The sequence below is a fragment of the Stegodyphus dumicola genome, chromosome X1, assembly GCF_044657685.1.
Source record: "Stegodyphus dumicola isolate Sdum_Otavi_A_Nest chromosome X1, ASM4465768v1".
Classification (NCBI taxonomy): domain Eukaryota; kingdom Metazoa; phylum Arthropoda; class Arachnida; order Araneae; family Eresidae; genus Stegodyphus; species Stegodyphus dumicola.
Window position 1 is genome coordinate 48,762,480 of NC_140780.1, and position 21,689 is coordinate 48,784,168.

The following is a 21,689-nucleotide window of genomic DNA, read 5'->3' on the forward strand; positions in this document are numbered from 1 at the left end:
CCTTCCAAAAAAAATACGGGGAAAAAAAGGAAATTCTCATTGCTGAGGCCTCTCCAAGCCATTTACACAATTTTAAAATTTATGAGAAAAATAATTAAAATACTATAATATTTACAATTAATTATTGACTAGGAAAACATAATTGTTAAATATATGTACAAATAAAAATCTACAAAAAATTGAAACTATGCAGGATGAAAGCAAGAGAAAAAAGGTTTGCTCTCGCTGAAAATCAAATAGCTACAGAAACAAAGCACCAGGGTCTTCAAAACCCAAAACAGAAAAGAATAAAAACAAATATAAATAAATCTGCACTCTCAGCCTGCCCCATGTTTGAAGCACAAAACTAGATTCTGTAGCTCACTCCCATGTGACAGTTGCTACCAGTACAGTGTGTTCAGTCCGAACACACCATACACTGAAGGCTTCACTATACACAATATTTCAAAGATAAAAATTAAAAGTAATACAGAATAGGCAGATTAGCATACGAGCAAAAAAAAATTACATAAAAATATTTTAATTTGATATTCTTTATATTAAAAAAAAATCTAAAACATTTCTTTGAAAAATCAGTGTTTCTAAAAACAGAATATATCAGCGTTAATGAGTTGCTTATGTGGTGCTGCCATCTATTATTCATAAAAGAGATTTAAAATAACCATTAGTATAGTTTTAATGATATTTATCGATTATTTTCGGTGTGTAAAGCGGGAATATTTTTTGGTGTGTTCATACCGAACAAACTGTGCCGGAAAGGGTTAACGTGCTTTCCTTTTATGCTAATAGTAAAATATTTGTCTTTGCAATCAATAATAGGAAATGGTCCTTTGTAAGCAGGTTCCAAAGGTTTTTTTTACTCGATCACGATGTGGCCTTGGCCACTAATGTTAACTATATAATGATTAACAACAGCATGAATTATAAACACGTAGCTAAGTTTATTGCTTTTTATTTTCCAGCTATCGAAATGTGACGCTACTAGAACAGCAACGTTTGCAAACCAAAACCAAGCAATCATAAATCAGACCTAGTTGCCATACAGCATAAAGAAATTTAAATATAAATATGAACTACTTGTTGCCATTCAACATAAAAGGAATATAAATATGAATATTAACAAAATATTAAAGTTAAATATATGAAATAAAAAGTAGTGATTTCTCATGCAATAACTGGGCCACTACAAATACATCTTCTTTAACATCGTCTGGATAAGGCCGTCTGAATACATCTTTGCAAATGCATCTTAATTATCATATTATTCAAGCCGTCTTCTTTAATACATTTCATTTTTAGACATCTTGAAAATAGCTCATGTCTTTTTCTGTCTTTAAAGTAATAGTCTATTGATCAAATCAGAAAAAATTTGTTTAGTTAGGAAAACATATATATCAGGAATCATTAAAATCGAAGTTGTGCTATCAAAGATCATTTGACCGTGATTTCAGATATTCAGCAGAGGTGTTAGTCTTTAAAGGTCCTTCAGTAAATCCAACTTTCTCTATGCCATATGTGTCATTAGTTTTCACTGATGTTTTTGTATGGGCCTAAAAGCTTTGATTTTAGCTTTATACATGGCCCTAACTGCGTGCATTTGATAGCTACTTTATGGTTGATTTTGTGTTAATGAGATAATTTTCAAATTTGGTACTGGGTCGTCTTCTTTTTTTTTTTTTTTTTTTTTTTTTTTTCTGAGAAGCTCTGAATATTTTTGCTGCTTTTGTACCTCTTTATGTAAATTGTCTCTAGATTCGATGAACTTGCTCTGAATTTCTGCGTGTCTTCATCTTTTTACTGAAAAAAATTTCAGAAGATGTCGAATTTATGCTTCTCTGAAAAGTTGGATTTTTTTGTTCCACTTTGTAGGATCATCTATGGCCAATCTAGAAATGACTGATATTATAATGGAATTTAAATGTTCAACTTGTCTTTGCTAATCTTGTTGTGATTAAGGGTATGTGAATAATTTTAGCACAATAGTCAGCAAATTCTGGAAAAGTGAAGTCATTCCCTCTGTCAGCCACTATACTGCAAAGATTTCTAAGCAGCGATTTTTTTTAATTTCAAGTTTGCCTATTAGTTCTGTACTAGAAGTGGTTTTAGATGCATATAAGCAAACAAATTTTGTGAATGAATCGGTGAACTTAAAGGTGTGTTAATAATTCTTGTTAAAACTTTCTAAAGATCTTAAATAATCTACATGATAATTATTGAGAAGAATGTTCTATTTAGGTAAAGAGTATAATAATCCTTACTTCCTTTCCAAATGTTTAGTTAACCAATAGGTAATACAAGGCATTAAAATTTACAATATATTTTTCAATTTTCTATATCAACTTAAGAATATAAAAATTTTTGTTTCAAATGCTCTTTGGTACATTTAGTAGCAAAGTGACCTCGTTCGCATGTGTCTTTGATTACTTCAATTTGTATAAACTCTACTGCTAATACTTCAATTTCATACACCCTTTTATAAAGCTTGTCATTTTCGTAAGCTATAATCCTTATGGAAAACCTAAATAACTTTGAACATCTTTATCACAGTTAGGCTCTGTAAAATTAATTATTGTTTTGGTTTTGGAAGGAGGAGGCTATAATTTCCCATTTTTAATTGTGTGACCTATAAATTTGATGTTTTAAAAATTGACACTTCTGAATGTTTAGTTCTAATTCATATTCTGGTACAGTTTATAAAATGAATTTCAATTTTTGGAATCCTTAAGTTTCATTTTCAGAAGTAATAAGGACATCAATCATATAGATTACTATAGTGTTATTCTCTAAAAGATCATGAAATATTTCATAGATATAGCTCTGAAAAACTTGTGGGCTGTTGGTAAGCCCAAAAGAAACTGTTAAAAATTGTCCTCTATGAGTTACAAAAGGTGTATGTTTTCTACTTCAACATGAAAAATCCATTTTTCAAGTCTAATTTAGTATATACCATCGTCGATTCTAATTTATCAGTGATGTCATCAATTAATGGCAGTGGAAAGGGATCAAGAATTTTTTATTTAGGCATCTATAGTCTATGCATAACAGATACGAACAATTTTTATTTTTGCTCATTACTTGAGTAATCAGAATAGCTTAATTTTATGATTAGTTTATCAGTTTCATGCTGCTTTTTGGGAAGAGAACGTCTCAGCACACAAAGAACTGATTGCTTGTCTGTCAACACCAGTTTCATCTTCAGAGTAGCAGATTTTATTTAATTCGACTTGTAACTCATTATGAATCGATGTAGTTTGACATGATGTACAATATTTTTAATGGGACTTAAATTGATTTCCTCCTTATTTTAAATATCAAGAATGCATATTAAATAGGTTTATAGGTTTCAGGCTGCACTTTTTAATTTTCGACTCCCTTTTCCTTTACAGTTAATTGTCCTTGCCTTATAATATCTGTACTATAGCTTTTGTAAATTGTAGCTTGTAAAAACGTTACATTTTCTGTGTTAACACAAATATTTGACTTAACTAAAGAGCCATTAATTTGGAATTTGTTTTTGCATCTCCTGTAGGTTTAATTTTCCCATTTCCAAATCCTGTTAATTGTAGATCTGTAGATCTGAAGTTCTTCTGAAATTAATGTTTCTTGACTGCCAGTATCTATTAAAGCATCGATTTGCAAATTACCTAAATTAACAGTTCGATGCATTTCATTTTGATATGTCTGAGTATTTGGAGTAACAGATTCAGCATCTTTGTTATTTTTATGAGATGTTTTAGAACAGTCTACTGTTTTTCTCGAAATATGTTACATTTAAAGCACTTAAATACTTTACTTTTATTGTTGCATACGTTTGATTTATGTCTGTTCTTTCTACGTGCTTTGAGTGTTTGTTCTTGAGTAACTCAGGCTTTTGTATAGGGATTGCGAATTTTCTCATAAATGTTTTAATTCAAAAATAGTTCTACAACTAAAATAATTTTGCTACTACTTGAATTAGGTGTTCCATTAATTACATAATCAAGAATGTATGAATCATTAATAGAAACAACTTGCTATTTCTCACATTGTGTTTTTAAATACTCAGAAAGGGATTCTTCGGGTTCTAAGATGCCCATTTTGTAACAAATTGAAAAGTTGTCCATCATCTATTTTAGAACCAAAGTCAGGAAAAAAATTCTTTTAAAATGTTCCATGAACACCTTTCAAAAACAAATACTTTAACATAACAAGTAAGCAGTTTTTCAATAAACACAATCTTTTGTAATTCAAATTACCAAAATAACCTGCAAGATTCTTCTATATTGCAAATGAATGATTTGATTAGGTATATATGTGTTCCATTAAATTCTGAAACAGTTCCTAAAATGTCTCAAAAAATGTAATGAAATATTACTGTGCATCATAATATGTTATACTATGGGAGTTGATGGCAACTTAGCAAATTCACATTATTTTCAGATGACTCATTATCAAGTTTGGATTGCATAAGTTTAAAATCATAAATGCTCTTCAATATTAAATCACAGTTTTTATCAACATCTTACCAAGAATTAAAATTAAAAAAATTACACTCAGAAATTAAATCATTTGCAAATATCTGAAAAGTAGTTTTTGTTTTGTTTTACTTACGTTAAAATCAGGTGGAAAAACCAGAAAGTTTACTTTATCTAGGTCAGTTTTTCCTATCACTTACAGTTCCAAACACAATTTGATACAAAAATGTAAAAGAATTTGTGAGAATAGCTCTTAATGATTCAGATATTGTGGGAATAGAATTAAGCAGATTTGTCTTGCATAATAATGCAGTTCACTATTCTTACAAATAACAGTGGGAAAACAAATGAATCAAAAGTAAACTTGACACACTTGAAGATCATATCAACGTTGTCATCATTAATTCCATATTCCTTCTGTCCATGGTTCATCTTAGTTGAGCCCCGAAAATGAATTCCTCTTCATTGATATATTCTCATTATAGAGTAAGGCTTAACTTTCGGTGGTTGTCCAGGGTAAAAACACTTGCATGATGATCCAATTTAAGTACAACTTAATGATGATTTTAAAGATTTTATATATGTTAATGAATTATTAACACAATTGTTCCAGGAAATTTATTACACAAAAGGAAATTTTAAAGTCCATCAGCTTCATATCGTAATACATCTTACTCGCGCATCTTTTCTTCATGGCGGCATCGTCTGTTCTATCTCAGCTTCTTTCAATGGCATGGAGTGCTATCTATCAATTCGTTGAAGAAGTCATCCTGTAATAATGAAATCTACCACATCATTTTAAATTTTTTCCATACTGTAAGTTTTTATTTATTTGTCTCGGAATTTAATTTTAAGAGTTAATTTTATTGGGGTACGCAATAATTTTTTTTTTTTTTTTTTTTTTTTTTTTTTTGAGGGGGGACTTTTAAAGTCTAATATCCAGAAATGTATCTGTTCTAAAGATTTGAAATTCTTAAAGGTTATAAAAGAAACACTTCTTCCTGTGCACAAAATGTGTTGATCTAAAGAATAATAATGTTTTTAAAATGATCTTGAATTTAGGAAGAGTATAGCACATACAACTATTTCTGGATGGCAATACAATATGTTGAACTGATTTTTTCAAAACTGTATGTAGTGTTTTTAATTTAAATGTTGAAACTTTTTTTTGGTATGTATCTTTATTGAACAAACTAAAAATCTCAGAATTTTACTGTTTTCACCATTGGGTAGAGCGAAAAAAAATCTAATGATCTTGTTGATATAGTCTGCCTTGACAATAGTGGTGCATCATGGGTTTTCACAAAGAGCATGCTGTTTATCACCACATGTTCAAAAATTCTAGGTGGTAACAAATTATGGATAGTATTCAGCTCTTTGTTTGCACATTAATTGTCCTTTTAGTCTCATTGACATATCAAGTAAAATTTATAAGAGATATTAACATAATTTCTGATTTTTTGGCAGACTTGCTAGATGTTTGTTTGACCATTTGACATGCACAATTGTTGGAAGTTAAAGAGTGATTATTCATTGATGGAAAATGCTTTTCTATTGAATAATTTAATTGATAGCGACATGAAGACTAAAAGATGATTGATATGCAAACAAATAGCGGAGTGCTATCCATCATTCATTACCACCTAGAATTTTTGAGCGTGTATGGTGATAAACAGCGAAAATCCATGGTGTACTTCAGTGTCAAGACAGACTTTATCCAGACATCGTCTTGCAATCAAGTAGCAGTGTTCAGATTAAGAGCCTTTTGCTTCAGATTCAGCACTAAAATCAAGAATGGTTCAACAGCACATTCAGAAAAGGGAATAATCTGCGATTTGAATGGCTTACTTGTGGCACATAAGTAAATTTTGACACTATTTCAGCAATGCTTTATGCTATAGGGCATGTTGACATATACTCATAATTTTGGCAGAAATGCTGGGCATGTGGAATATTGGGTGGCTGTCTTGTTATCTAGTATTCTATCAAATTGTTATACATCAAAAATTTGAATTTTATTAGAGTTTCACAGATAGTGACCTCTTTCTCTGCCATCTATCGAGCTTTGTTCAAATCTGCTTGTTTTAATCCACTATCATCCACACTGTAAATTAAAGGCCAGCAGATATCCAGTATGTGTATGTAGATTGCAGCATTTCAGAAATAGCAATTTTATCATTCATGATTTAACACAGCCCCCCCAAAAAAAAAATTTTTGAAAATTAAAGAAAACAGTTTGTGGTTTGCAAAATGGATATCAAGTTAATATGGCCCAGATGCGATACTTTGTAATTGATTATCGTATTCTAAACTTGTGATGTTTGTAGGTAAAGTATTTTTCATTACTCATGTCTCTTAAATATCATTAAAATTGTCAAGATCCCTTGCTTTCATATGCATAAGAGAAATTGTATTGTAAATATAAGTACTAACTGATGTTCATTTTGTTGCTAATGTCTTTCTGTACTTAATTTATCAGTTTAACTTGAATATTGTATATCTGTTACATTAATATTGCTGCAGCTCTCAGAATGTATTGAAAGAACGTTCAAAGCCCCTTCTGTCTGCATTTGTAATTATTCCATGCAGAATTATTTTGGGAGCCCCCTTTCTCCTTTTTGTCTGTAAATACGTTTATGCAATCTCCCACTATTTACTGTACTCAAATAAAATATTTTTATCTGCATCACACCAATTTTATTTTTTTAATATATTTAAGAACACTTTATATATTTGTTGCTAAAAGGTATCACCTTCAAAACCTTTGTCTCTCAATAAATTGCTCTTAGAATTTTAAAATGCAATTTTTTTAATAATCTTCTTTTAATCTTCATATGCGTAAATTTTTCATTTTAATGTCAAAATTGCTTTTGTAATATCCAAATCAAGGATTAAAAGCAAGTACTGTTTTCTAGACTGAATAATATGATTATACACTTTGCAATTTTTGTATATATACCTAAAACCATTTCTTGGAAATCTTAAGAAGTTTTTCATGCATATAATATTAATTTGATATATGTTAAGGAAATTAAAGTCCGTGTATTGGGTGTATTAATTGTTCTTATGCATAAGGGAGGAGACTATGTGCAATTCCATTTTATAGTTAATTTAAAATTATTGTTCTTTTAGTTTTTAGTTAATTGGAACTGTATTAATTTGACAGTAATGATTAGTTTAATAAGCTTTAATGTGTCCTCATTTTTTATTTTTTATTTTGAATCACTAACTTAATTAAAATTTTAGTTTATTATATTGCAGTTATTGAAATATAAAAATACATAAGTTCTGGTATTTTGTTTGGGGATAAAATTATTATGTAATAAATTGTTTGTTAAATGCTGATTTAAAAAAATGTCAAAATGATTTATTAATAGTTTTTTACCTTTGGTATAAGTGTTATTTGAGACCAGAAATAAAATTTATGATAAAAATGTTACTCATTTTTGCATCATTTCATTGATTCAATAACAAGTCTTTATGTGCACCAACTTACTATCCTGAAAATTTCAGATTCAGTGTGAATGTTAGTTTTCAATTTTTAATGAAAATGTTAGTTACTTGATTTTTTGCAACAGCTTAGGCAATGGTGTCACATTTCCCACTCGTATGCAAGCAGGCAGCTCCTATAATTCCATGGGCAACACTAATCAAACCAGGTTAGATATTTCCTCCTATTTTATTCCTGATTAAAAGTGCTTTCGTATCATATGGTTTTGACTGTATTCTCAGGGCTGGCCCTAGAAGAAGCTGATAGTCAATTGCATATTGTAGCATGCCCTTCTGTGTTTTAAAATACTTAAACCTTTGTGTTTATTTCTCACCATTTGTATGTAGATATTTTGAAGATCTGAGAACATTTTCAAAAAATTGCTTGCAGGAAAAAGTTTTCAGCTTATTTTTAAATCAAAGTTAGCTCATTGAAAGTATCCGGACACTTCCTCATTAGTAGTATTTTTTTAATAAGCAGTGCAAAGGGTCTGTTCCTTTTGCTGTAGACACTTGCTCTCATTCTTTAGGGAAAATTGTCGAGATGGTTATAGATGTCAAGCACTGTAACTTTAGTTCATTTTTGCAAGTAGGTTTCATTTCCTCCATAATGCTGTATGTGTATGAATAAGGCTTAGTGTATGATAATCAAGTTACCACTGCTTATCTTGTCATCTCTAGGCTGATAATATCATACATTGCTTTATGGTTGAAGGTGAGGTTATATTGGTCCAGAAAAAACAAAGCACCAAACTATGCTAATATTGAAATTTTGTATAAAAAGTTAACACATTCCAGTGTACATATTCTTGTTCAAGTAATAGCATATCCAACAGACAATTGGAAGATCTGTGGTTTGAATCCTGGTGAAGGCACACTTGATGCTTTGAAAAATTTACATGTCTGTACATAGGTAATTGTAAAGTATCTCTGTGTAATCCTGTATCTAGGATTCCTTGTCTCTGACCAAGAATTATATCTTTTACATGAAGAAAAATAAAATTTATATCCCATGTCATTCATTTTTTTCACCCATAATATGTTTTGGCAGATAGCATTTATTTGGCATTCTTCAAACCCAAACCTAGATATTGGGTTGGCACAGGAGAAATGTTCATTAGTTTGTTGAAAGCTTTTTTGTTAGAGTCTATTTATGCCTAGCTGTATGGGCTGTAAATGGTGTTTGGCTTGATTGTGTTTTTTTTTTTTTTTTTTTTTTTTTTTATTGTAATTCTAGAGAGTATCAAAAACCATTTCTTAAATCTGTTCGTCAACAAATGTAGTTCTGCTGTTGCTTCCAAAAGCATAAATTTGCGTTCAAATATAGTAATTTTACATTTTCCTTTATCATGTTGCATGACTTCATGATCATTATTCTGTTGTTCCTGTGCATTTTCATATTAGAGTAAGAAACCCTTAATGTTGAATTGGGTAGTTTTAACATGAAAAACAATTCTTGTATAACTTAAGATGGGCGTGAAATTTCAAAACTTTGAGCTCTGTCATTCAGCCTATCAACTGGTACTACTGTTTGTAACTATTATGACCATATGACTTTTGCCTTGAGGCATAAATCTCAAATGTGTCCACTATTTAAAAGGGGTGTCCGGATGCTAAATTAGTGTATATTCAAAATATTTGTATATAGTTTTGCCTGATGTAGTTTTTTTATCTTACAAATGTAATTTTAAGTGTGAGTATGCAATTGCAGTTTTAATATGATATGCAGGTGTAAGGTTGCTTATTGGTTGTGTAGTTATTTGTGTTGTTATAATGTAGAACAATTATCTGTGGTTTGTCTTAAATAAGTACTTTATAGAATGTTATATTTTTGTAGTTTTCTTTCAGTAAATATAGATTAATTTGATATTGTCATATACTCATTGAATATATGATGTGTCATGAAATATAACAGACATCCCTCATAAAATATTATTCCTATTTTAAGCAGTTTTTCTGTCTAGAAGCATGTTTTTTAAAAACATTTTGCTGACTTACTGTAAAGTTGATAGTTTTGTTAGTTATCAAACGTGCCAAAAGGTTTTACCTATTTTGAGATCTGTTGCATGACTGAGTATTTAGTAGATTCAGAAAGGTTTGTGTAGCTGTATATGTTAAAACACCTTCAAATATGTTTCAAAGTTAAATAGGCATCTCATTTGCTTTTCTAGTTTGGAATTTATTAATGTAGCTACGCTTATCAATAATTCCATGCCACACTTCTTAAACATACAATAAATAGTGTACTAAATGTGAATGTTTTTTTCAGTGCTTAAATTTTTTACACATAATTTCCACATTATTGTAAAAGTGGGAACACTGTATATTAGATAAGAGTCATCTGTGTCATATCACTCATTTGTAGAACTGTCATCTAGTTCTGTTAGAAAACTGATAATTAAATTCTATGTAGCATGTAACAAAATAATATAATGGAGCCTTGTGCTTATGTGTTTTGATATTATGTTGCAATTTTTAATATGTATATTGTATTTTAGACTTCTTCTTTTGAAGCACATTATTGTGAAATTTGCATCTATTTTTGAGCTGAACTAAAGAGATTAGATTTCCATATCTAGTTTTATCTATTTCATTTTATAACGTACGCTAAAGATGAATGCTTGACAATTGGGCTATATTTCCTGTCACAGACTGCACTTTTCTCACTTCCTAAATTTCTTGTGCGAAGCTAATAGATCTTTCTCTGGTATAAAATTGGATTTGTATTCATGTAGTGATGGGTTTTTAGAAAATATATTAAACTCACTTTTTTGCTAGTAATTGGCATGTATATGATAATTGATCAACACCTAGTGATTTCATTAAGCTACTGCTGCCCACCATAATATATTTTGTCCTTTTCTTTGTAATTTATTTTTTGAACTATGAGTTGATTAGCTTTGTCTACAGCAGCTTTAATATTTATTTTTCCCTTTTTCATTTTAATGTTTTGTGAAATTATTATGCCATTGATTTTCAGTAATCTGCGAATGCTTGTAATCCATGCGTATTTTAGGATGCGAGCACAAAGAAATTTTGATTTTTCAGGAATTTCAGCATCGTAAATTCATTTCAGTTTTTTCTTGCATATATGTAGGTACATTTTTTAACAAAAATACAGCAATTTTTGGTTAAAGCGCCGCCAGTTGGTATCAAGCATAAATTTTTGCATGAAATCTGATTAGAGGTTAGGATATTAAGCGTAACATTAAATGCAGAAAATTAAAAGAATGTTTTGTTAAATCCAAAGATAAATATAGAAGTTTTTTAATAAGAATGCATGTAAATATTCCAACTGACAACTGTATGATGGCTCATTCTTAACTGCATTTGATGGAATTCTACCAGAGTGAGTTATTGGAATCAGATATTAATAAATCAAATAGTTGTCAGAAAAGGCATGTATGAACCTTCAAACTAGCATCCACTTTATAAAGTTTCTATCTTGTGCCACAATCTGTCATCGCAACACCATTTTTTGCGATTTGAAACCAAGTCTTTGAATGTCTTGAGAGAATTTGACTATATCTCTTCACTATTTGAAAACTACTAAATCATATAATCCATATTTATTCTTAAAATCTAGACGAACAGTAAAATAAAGTTTTAAAAAAGTAAACTGAAAATCTCGGAAGGAAAGTTATTCGATTGATTATTGGATTCTTCCCGCATGAGCAGTGTGGAGCAGCATTGCATTGCTTCTCACAAATCAAAAGAAGCAGTTTAGCATTGTAGGGCACAGTTACAATTTATGCTTTTTTTTTTTTACTTAAATATGCATTTATTTAATTTACATAATGCATTTATTTCATGTTTTGGCTGCAGAAGCAAATTTATTTTATTATTGTGAAGTTTGTGAATAGCTGGAGATTTTCATTTTAGATTTAATCTTGAGTTTATATGATAAGCATTGTAAAGAATTTAATTGTCCATAACTTTTCGGATGAGTTCCAATTTAAATAACACCTCATAACTTGCTTACATTTCATGCTATAAATAAGCTTGGTTTTTATCAGTGATGAAGGAAGGTAGATTTTGAAAGGAAGTCATACTGATATTTTCTGGTGTCACAAATGGGAAAAGATTCCTAGCACTTTTTGTTAATGCCATTAGTATTCATCTCAACTGCAGAGGTATGGAATGTAATGATGGAATTAGCATAAGGATTTACTTCTGCAAAGGTTTTCCAAGAGGTACATTTATTTATTCTTTTTATGTAGATGGATTAAAAACTACTTTGAAAATAATTTTGTTAGTGAATGTTCCATCACAAATTTTTATTTTAAAACAAAATTATCCCGATATTATTCCCGCATAATTTGCTGCTAAAAATTAATCATTTGTAAACAAAAAAAGTAAGAAATTTAGAACCAAATTTGCAAAGTCACAGAAGAAATTAAATTCAATACTGGTGAAATCCAAAATTCTCAATAAATATGAAAAAGAAATCAACCAATTGTCACCAAACTAGAATTCCTAAAAACTACAGGTATATGAAATACAAAAATTGCAACATATAAAGGGAGAGGAATGCAATCGAAATCTGATTGAACATTATCAAATGGAGGTAAGATCAGATTCAACTGATTCCCTTCCCCCAGGAAAACCACTACATTTCTATTCATCCAAAATTAGCTGTTGAACTATTCCAAATTATTGAATTATGACGGTCACCAGAAAATTCTGAACATATCTTAGACACAGAGGAATTCCAAAAATGAAATAAAAATATACAAAAACAAATTGATAGAAATAAAGTCAAGGTCCATGTTCTATTTTTTTTCTTTGTGTCTTTTTGTATTTCTTACTTTTTATCTATTATATATGTATATGTGTGTGTGTGTAATAGATTCTGCAGTAGAACTCAGGTGGTTGAATCCGTAATGAACTGCGAGAATTTTGATGCCTTAGAGATGTTGAAACTCCAATCCACAATGAATAAGAAATTTGGCAGTTGAGGTAGATTTAATTCAACTTTTATTTCAGCAAATATGTTGCGGCCACAAACAAGTTGGCACATTGTTTATGCTGATTCCTGAAAGTTTACATTTTTCATAAATTTGTAGTAAGAAGAAGGAACAGACTGACTGCAGTCCAGCTAGGGCAAAGTGTAGAAAGCAAGTGTGTAATGTTCAGGGTGAAGTCTTAATTCAGACTGAGTTAGTTTTGGTTCTCCATGCATTTTGATTGGATAATTAATACTGCTGTAAAATTACTATTAACTGTTTTAGTTCCATTTGCATCATCAGCATTATGTAAGAGTCATATGACATGGATTAATCTTGAAATAGCGCAGTGCAGTGAGATTACTATTTTTAGAATAGAGAAGGGAAATTAATTTACGCTGCTAATTTAATCTTTCACATATTCTTTATATTTCTTATATATGCACACACATACATGGAGTATTTTCAAGCATTCTTACAAAAGTGTTATTTCTTCAAATTATGTCCCTCTTATTTACCTTTTTTATCTCCACCACATTTCTCCCTTGGTCTGGCATTACTTTTTTTTTTTTTTTTTTTTTTACATAATTGTACATTAGAACAAAGCTTCTACACTGCAGAATTAAAGCAAAGCATGCTCTGCATATTATTTCTTTGTCTTGCATTTGCTATAGAAAGAAATATATTAATATATTTCCTTATTTCATAATGTGGTAAGATTAATAACTAAATTATTAATAGAAATTGTATTTGAATAATATGTATATCATATTTGTAGCAAAATTGTGTAAAGCTTTCAAAAATAAAATTAAAAAAAAAAAAAATAGCAAAGCACTTGTTATGCATCATCCTAGGAACAAGCAGGTATTAGTCTGCAATTTACACAGACTGTGAGGAAAGTGTTCCATAAATATGTGTACATAACATAATGTGAAAGCTATATATTTAAATATTTTAAATAAGTTTGCCTTCTGAATTTTTTTTTTACCGTGTGCAATATGGTACATGCTGCTATTATGTTATCAGTTTATTCCTTAAACCAAAATTGTCTGCAGAGAAAGAAAGCAGGAAAATTCTGGCAAAATTGACTAGTAACCTGTCAGATGTTCATGTAAAATAATTTTATATCCACAGTGGTTTGGTTAGTTATAATTTTGGGATTCCTTTCTTGCAGTTGGGTAAATTACAATTGAAATTTCATGATTCAAATCTAGCTTGTTTAGATAAATGTATTGTTTACTAATAGGTCTAATTTCAGCAAGCCTTGATGTTTTCAGTTTAGATTATGAAATAGTTAAGATGTACGGGAATAGATATGAAGGGCTTTTAAACAATGGCTGCATCTCTTTTATGTAAAAAGATATGTTGACAATTTATTATGCTGCTGCTGTATTAAAGATTTAATACTACGTACCTAAAATTTAATCCTTATTATATTTCGCTAATATTAATAAATTTTAAAGGCTTAATTATCATTTCATGTGAAAATGAAATTTCTGATTATGGTTTGGTACATTTTAAAAGTTTTGGAATTTAAAATAATCATAGGGCATCGATCTAAGTCATTCTGTTAGTGAATACTTTTAAGCAACTTTGTAAGTAGACACCAGTTTTTTTAATAACTAAAAATTTATATAAAAGAATTCTGGAAATTTAAGAGCTTAAAGGGTATTGTTTACAATCTGCTGTTCATATTTTAACCTTCAGCTGACTATAATTTAAAATGTTTTCATTAATTTTTGTTTGATGCTACACTTTAGCTGTTTTGTATTTGGAATAGCCACTCTCTGGGATATGGAAATTAATTTTGCAATAATTTAATTCTTAAATTTAAACACTTTTTTTTTAATTCATAATAATCTGATGGTAAAATAGTACATTTAACTTTATCATCTTGGTTCAGGTCAGATAATCTGCTGATGTCAACAAGTGTATCACCATCAGAAAACATCTGAAGAAACTCATTAGCAGTTGGATTTTAATTCTGTGTTTTAGTTCTAATTCAATATTTTATGTATGTAATAGGGAAGGGGTTAAAAAATTATTCTTTGCAATAAAATTTTTGCCACATCTGTAACCTTTTTTAACAAATTTTATAAACATAAAAGTTTTCTGGAAAATTGTTGTTAATTAAATCAATTTTTAATTGTGTAAACTCCTGCATTATCTATAATCGTAATTGTCTTTCATTTATTTTGCTTGAAATTTTAATATCATATCACTGTTTCTGTCATTCAACTTAATAATCATGAACAGCTTTTAAGTATCAATATAAGGCTGATATCCTTTCATAATTAATTGTTGAAATCAAGATTTGTCAGTTACTACATAATTTGATAGGGATAAAGTATAAGAAAATCGGTGATTTCTATATATGTTGTGACTGGAAAATGTAATCTATTTAGTGTTGTTAATATGCATGCATTAATATGCATACATGTCAGCATGCACATGTCTCTGTGTGTGTGTGTATATATGCATGTATGTGTGTATATATATATAGATATAACACACACACAAACACGTGTGCATGTTTACATACAGACACCTACTCACATACACACATGTATAAGTGTCTATAAAAGTCCTTACACTGCCTTTTTTTTTTTTTTTTTTTAATTGGTCTCTAGACATTTCTAGTTGCAGAAATGTTTTAAATAATGCAAATATTTGCCATGCCATTTTTTAATTTTAAAACCAGTTTTGTAAAAATTAGTAATCTTTGTGTCCATATAATTATATTTTACTCTATATTTTTGACTTTCATAAGATAAATATTGACCTAGATATTTAGTTATAAAATTAAGGATTTTTTAAGATTATTCACTGCCAGGAAGTCATCAAGGCTTTCCTTGAGAGGTTTGTAAAAATTATAATTATTCCTGATTAATGGTTGTACTTAAATATAATTTCAGTGATTACTAGTATGTAGTTCAGTGATTATTAATAGGGGATTTACTAGTATGTTAACATTCTTTTGATGTATAATTTAATTGTGTGTGTTATGCCAGAAGCATTTTCACAGAAGTAATTTATAAGTTGGCAAATACTTAAAACATATTAAAATATCTACATGCAGTTTTATTTCTTTGGCAACATACAAAAAAGTTCATTCGAGTATAAAATGTTTTTCATTGTTAATTTATGCAAATGATGTTACAAAGTGGATAAACACCAGTGTTAAAGTTTGCTATTGTTTTCTAGACTACTAGTAAGACATCGATTCTCTAACAAATCAAATAAGTGAGCACATGTACTAGCTATGATGAATTGCATGGGAATGAGAAGGAGAGAATTAAAATATAAAGAATAAATCTAAAGTGGTATATACGTTTTGAGGCATGGCAGTAAAGGTAAACGAAAGTGGATTAGTTCTTTTATTGTTTTATTTTAAACATAAGTCAAAACTTTGCACAACACTGAGCAGTAAAGTTAACAAAATAAACCAACTCATAAAATTAATTAAAAACTTAATTGTGCATAATGTTTTGGGTTGAAATATTGATGTACCTATGTAACTAAATATAAATTTCAGATTAGAAAACTCTCTTTTGCTTTAACTAAAACAATAATAAATTGTGAAATAATCAATGTAAACAACTAACTTGCACTTTTTCCTACTGCATACAGTAGAAAGACCACACACAGATAGGAAAAAAAATTGTGTCCATTCTTTCATGTTGTGGGAGGAAAGGAGGGAAAAGGTGATTGCTTCCCTTTGACCTAAATCAGCTGAGTGTATCCACGCCACATGCAAATATTTTTTTTAATTTTTTATCTTCTCCTTTGTAAATGAAAGATCTTTTTGAAAACATTTGTGTTGATCAAAACTTTTCGCTGCAGTCCGCATAACACTGCTCATCACTTACTCCATTAATCCCTTCGAGCCGGGTAGCGAAAATGCGCACTTAGCGCGGAGGCCGGCAGTGTCTTCTGCAAGCATCTCTCCAGGGCCGGGGGCTTTTTTGCTACTAAGCCTAAATCCATGAAATTTCCGAAGTATCAACGCATTGTTTAATAATGCTCTATAGAGTATTTAAATGGCTTATGCTTTATAGATATTTATATATATATATATATACTTTAATTACCTTATTTCTTGTTTAAATGAATATTTTACACATTTTATTTTAATTACTCACCATTTTATGACTCTTAACATTATACATCTGAAAACTAAATATATTACTTAAAATTCTCTTTTCGTATGAAAAATTTGAAAACAGGGATCTACACACAGTCCTACGTTACATTCCTTGAACTCGTAATAACTCATTTGCCGTTTTGGAGGATTTTTCCGGGAATGTGAACAAACGAAGCATCGTCGTCTCATTTTCTTATCAGTCTCTTCTGAACAAAGTTTTGGAAAATGTCTTTCAGTTAATCTTTCAGAATCAATATCAGAGTATCAGAATTTCAGAATCAATATCTGAAATATTTTGCATCATTTCTGCTATTTCATGCTCTGTTAAACATTTTCGACGCTTCGACATTGAAACGGTAAAAACAGAAAGAATTCACGTCTAACAAGATCTAATTATTTTCTAAAAACTGAACTGTAAACCGAAATACTCAACACTTTAGCGCATATAAAACTTCTACTTACAATAAGCAACTACCACGTGCGAATAAAGTGTGATTTAAAGAGACGTCATAAATTACGCCATTTGGAAACATTTAGTTCCCCGTTTGTTTATATAATCAAAAACACGTGTATGTGAGTCATGCTTCTCTCATTTCGAGTAGAGGGTCTAATGTACATGTATCTGAAACCATATGGACATACAGTGCCATCTTGTGGCAGAAATTATAGTTTGAAAAATGTTCCAGGGTACTGGCACAAATACGTGACAGTCGGTAGTAAACGCAAAAATGCTCTGGCACGCCTGCGTGTCAGCCGGTAGGTAAGTGTGTTCGTTGCTGGCACGTATACGTGACAGTCGGCGCGGAGGGGTTAACACTAAATTTTTTTTTAACTGATGTTACATTTTTAGTTGTATACAAATGGCACACATTTCATTCTTCAGCTTACATAGGACCTCTAAGTATGATCTCATATTTTAAATATCAGGATTGATTTTTGTTGTATTGCAGTAAGTTATATAAATTTAAATTTTTCATGCTTCAATTTGTGTATGATTCTTGAATTTTCAGGAAATGTGATCTCTCACTTTAACTACATTGGTCAGCTTTTGTTAGACAGTAGTTTGAACATTTTTATTAAAGTCAGTATAAATATGAATATATAAAGTCATAAACTTCATAAAAAGTTATGTTTCTTTAACTGTTTACGAAGTAAATTTTTAAAATTTGAAAGAAAATGTAAGATAAATACTCTTTTAAAAAAAAATCTGGTTATGTCTGTGACCAGATGTTGCTAAAATAAAGGTCGCGTAAGGACGTTTTTGGACACTGTAAATTTGGTTTTTCTGCTGTGATAAGAATATAAATGAATATATTTGTGTTGTATTTACTAATTAAACTACCTAAAATAGAAAAAATAAAATAAGATTTTAAGTTCCTGTATTTTTATTTATAATTATTTCACATTTACTCGAATCCACTTTCCATTTTGCAAGATGCAGAAACCTTCTGAAATCATAATTTATTAATCTTGTATCTAAGATAATATTTTATGAGGACTTTATTTTGGTTGTGTGTGCATGTCCATGTGTATGTCTGTGTATGGTTATTCTATATTTCTGTGCATTCTTAAAGTACTTAAGTTAAATTTGTTAATGTATTTCAACTAGTCCCTTTTGCAGTATAGAAAATACTCCTTCTAATACAGGATACATTTTGAACTTTGTATTTTAAAATCTACAAATTATATATATGTAATCAGAAACATACTATTTTCAGCTGTAAAAGTGAAAAAAAGTCTCAGAAAGTGTGTCTTGTAGACTTATTTGTCTCGCCCCCTCCCTTTTATAGATTGAATAATTCTATATATTATTTTAGTATAATTGTGATAGCTAAGGAATAAGTCTATGTAAAAATAGACTTTGCCACCTTTTTTTATATACTTCTGTTTTAGGAATCCATAACTACATTTTTCTAATGATTTAAAAAAATTTTGGAGTAATTATATAGTTTTTAATTCTTTAATTGGCTTTTGTCTTGCAAGTAATATTTATTAATTTTGATTTCCTATGTGAATTATTCTTGACAGTATATAATCATTGTTTTGTAAATATGTATTTTGCTCTAAACTGTTATTGCATACAAAATGTGTCATTATATATTTTTAAGTTCTTATTGAGGGATTTGGAAATGCCGATGCTGTTTTCTCTGTTATTTTATCTGAAAGTGTGCAGAGGTATAAAATATAAGTGATATTATTTGCTTCTGCAAGGCTTTTATTGAATATATTTTATAAAGGCATGATGGAGTTAGTTTATTAGTAATGAAATGTTTTTACATTGAATTGTGCACTGCCAATGCATATATGCAGCCTTTGTATTTTCTCATGAATTTTTAGTTGAAGGGCTTAATAATGAAAGTAGCTTGTTTATAAGTATTTCCTATGTGATTGATCATATCCGTGTCAAATATTACTTTTGTATTTAATACTAAGTCTGTTTCCTTATTTTCAAGTTAGTTTTATGAAAAATTGCTATTTTCTGTTTGAATCCTTTTTCATATGCTTTAGCTGTGATGTGACCTAATTGATGTAAGAAATTTTAAGAATCATTAATGCAATGGCAATAAGAAGGGAATTCCATAGAACTTTGTCATAATGAAAAAATATCAGTGTTTTCTTGCTTAATTAGCAGAATGCAAAATAAATTGTTTTGAGTGAGTTCTGTTTATGATTCAAGCACTGCTAGAAATCTCTGCCTACAGATAAATGAGCCTTGGTTTGCATGTGTGTGTTGAGTTTATTGTGCTGTGTTATTTTAATATGTAAATAAAGGCATTTTTATTCTCTAAATTATATTTCTAAAAGCTGTTACAAGCATTCTTCATGTATTTTTAGAATGTAAGAATTCGATGGTGTACAGCATTTTGTGTAAATATAAATTAAATTTACTAATATATAAAACAAAGATTTTATGATGTTAAATGTACAGTAGTGTTTGCCATAATACCTAAATAAGTATTTGGTATAAAATGTGAAGTACTCCGAAAAGAGAATGTATTTCAGTATGAAAAAAGAATTGTATGTCAATAAAAATGTAACATTCATTTTTACGTTTTCCTTCAAAATATTCCTAAGATTAAAATAAAAATGATTTTAAAACTCAGAAAATTGTAAATATCTGTGTATTTATTTTTTCATCAATAGTCGGCAGTTTTTACTTCGAAAAGTTTTCAGAAAAAGTATAATGCTGTGTTCAGGCTGCTGTTGCTAATCATTAAATATGATTAACAACAGCAGCTGTAAGAAAATCATTAAATATATTTTTGATGAGTATTAACTGAAAACAAATGTGATTTTTAAATAATTGTGTGGAAAACCTTAAGTAGAAAAAGTGTATATTATGCCGCTGAAAGCTGTAAAATTTTATTCTGATTACCTTGCTATGAAAGTCACAGAACAAAATTACAGTAATTTGTTATCTAATTATTTAGCAAATTAGAATATCCGAAGAACATACATACAAGTGTGTCCACTGAGAAAAAGCAGGGAAAATGAGCTGAAGCTTACTTTTTTTTATCTTATTTTAATATTGGCAAATAAATTTTTATGCAATATAATAGTATAAAATTGAATAACAGTGAACATCATTTTTAAATGTTTGATGTATGAATATCACCTAATTTTAAGTGTGACATTATTTGTTTGGCATAGGTTTTTTTATATATATATTTTTGTGAAGGGGTTTTAAAATTTTCAATATTCAGTTATTTTTTTTTTTTTTTTTTTTTTTTTTTTAAATCTTTCTACGTTAATTGCTGTCCTCTAAGGTAGAATATCCGCTCCATGTGTATATTTCTTTAGTTTTCCCACTTACTGTATTTTGAAAATTTTGTTTAATAATCTCGTTTCTTCCTGAAACTTCAAATGAAGTCTAAACTTTATTGGGGCAATCCTCCTAGTTTTCTGGTACAGTTTCACTGCTTTTGGAATTTCTCATGCATACTTGATCTTTAAACCCAGTTTTCTTATGAGGCTTGAAACATTCATTTTGAAATTAAACGTACTGTAATTTCCCAAATGAATGCCGCATAAAAATATAAGTGGCGGAATAGTTTAATTATACAATTAGCTGTTATAAATTAACAGCTAATTGTATAATTAAACTATAACTATTAAAAGGTTATAAATTAACCTTTTAATAGTGCAGCAAAATGTAAAAATAACGTACTTCAATACTGAGGTGGGCATGTGGTCTTGCATTTTATTATTCATGGCAGATAATAAATCATCTAGAAGAGCATACACGGCTATTCGGATTGCAATATCTTTTGCAGCTGTCATTGTACTAAGTTATTTTTTCTTTTCTCTTCCCTGCTTTCCCCCCCCCCAATTAGTATATTTAGACAGCACTAACAACATATTGCAGAAAAATTTCTATACTCATATTTTATAAAATAGATAATGTATTGCAGAAAAATAATCATGGTCTTTTGATCTGCTTATCTTTTTTAGAGAACATTTATAGGCTCATATTCATATTACATATGAGGGGAAGGTAGAAAAATTCAGTGTATCCTGCCTGCTTAGCTGCCCTGAATCAGAGTAGGACAGGCTGTAATGTTATCCATTTGCCTTAGGTAGCCCAGAGATAAAAATAAGCTGATGGGGTATTTTAGTGATTGAAAAATTATTATTTGAGCTATGTTTTTAAATTCT

General features: G+C 29.4%; 1 protein-coding gene across 4 annotated transcripts in view; it reads left to right on the plus strand.

Moving 5' to 3' along the window:
- Positions 1-21,689, plus strand: part of LOC118191144 (palmitoyltransferase ZDHHC2) — a 139,616-nt gene that overhangs the window by 69,809 nt on the left and 48,118 nt on the right. The window contains exons 10-11 of one of the 4 annotated variants that reach the window (XM_035361947.2): positions 8,033-8,113; positions 14,793-20,141. The exons of 1 other annotated variant lie outside the window; for it this stretch is intronic. In XM_035361947.2, the coding sequence (XP_035217838.1) occupies positions 8,033-8,113; positions 14,793-14,844 (133 nt within the window). In that variant the 3' untranslated portion in view covers positions 14,845-20,141. Of the gene's footprint in view, positions 1-8,032; positions 8,114-14,792; positions 20,142-21,689 lie in introns of those variants that run through there. 2 more of the 4 variants (XM_035361945.2, XM_035361948.2) reach the window with 2 other exon arrangements.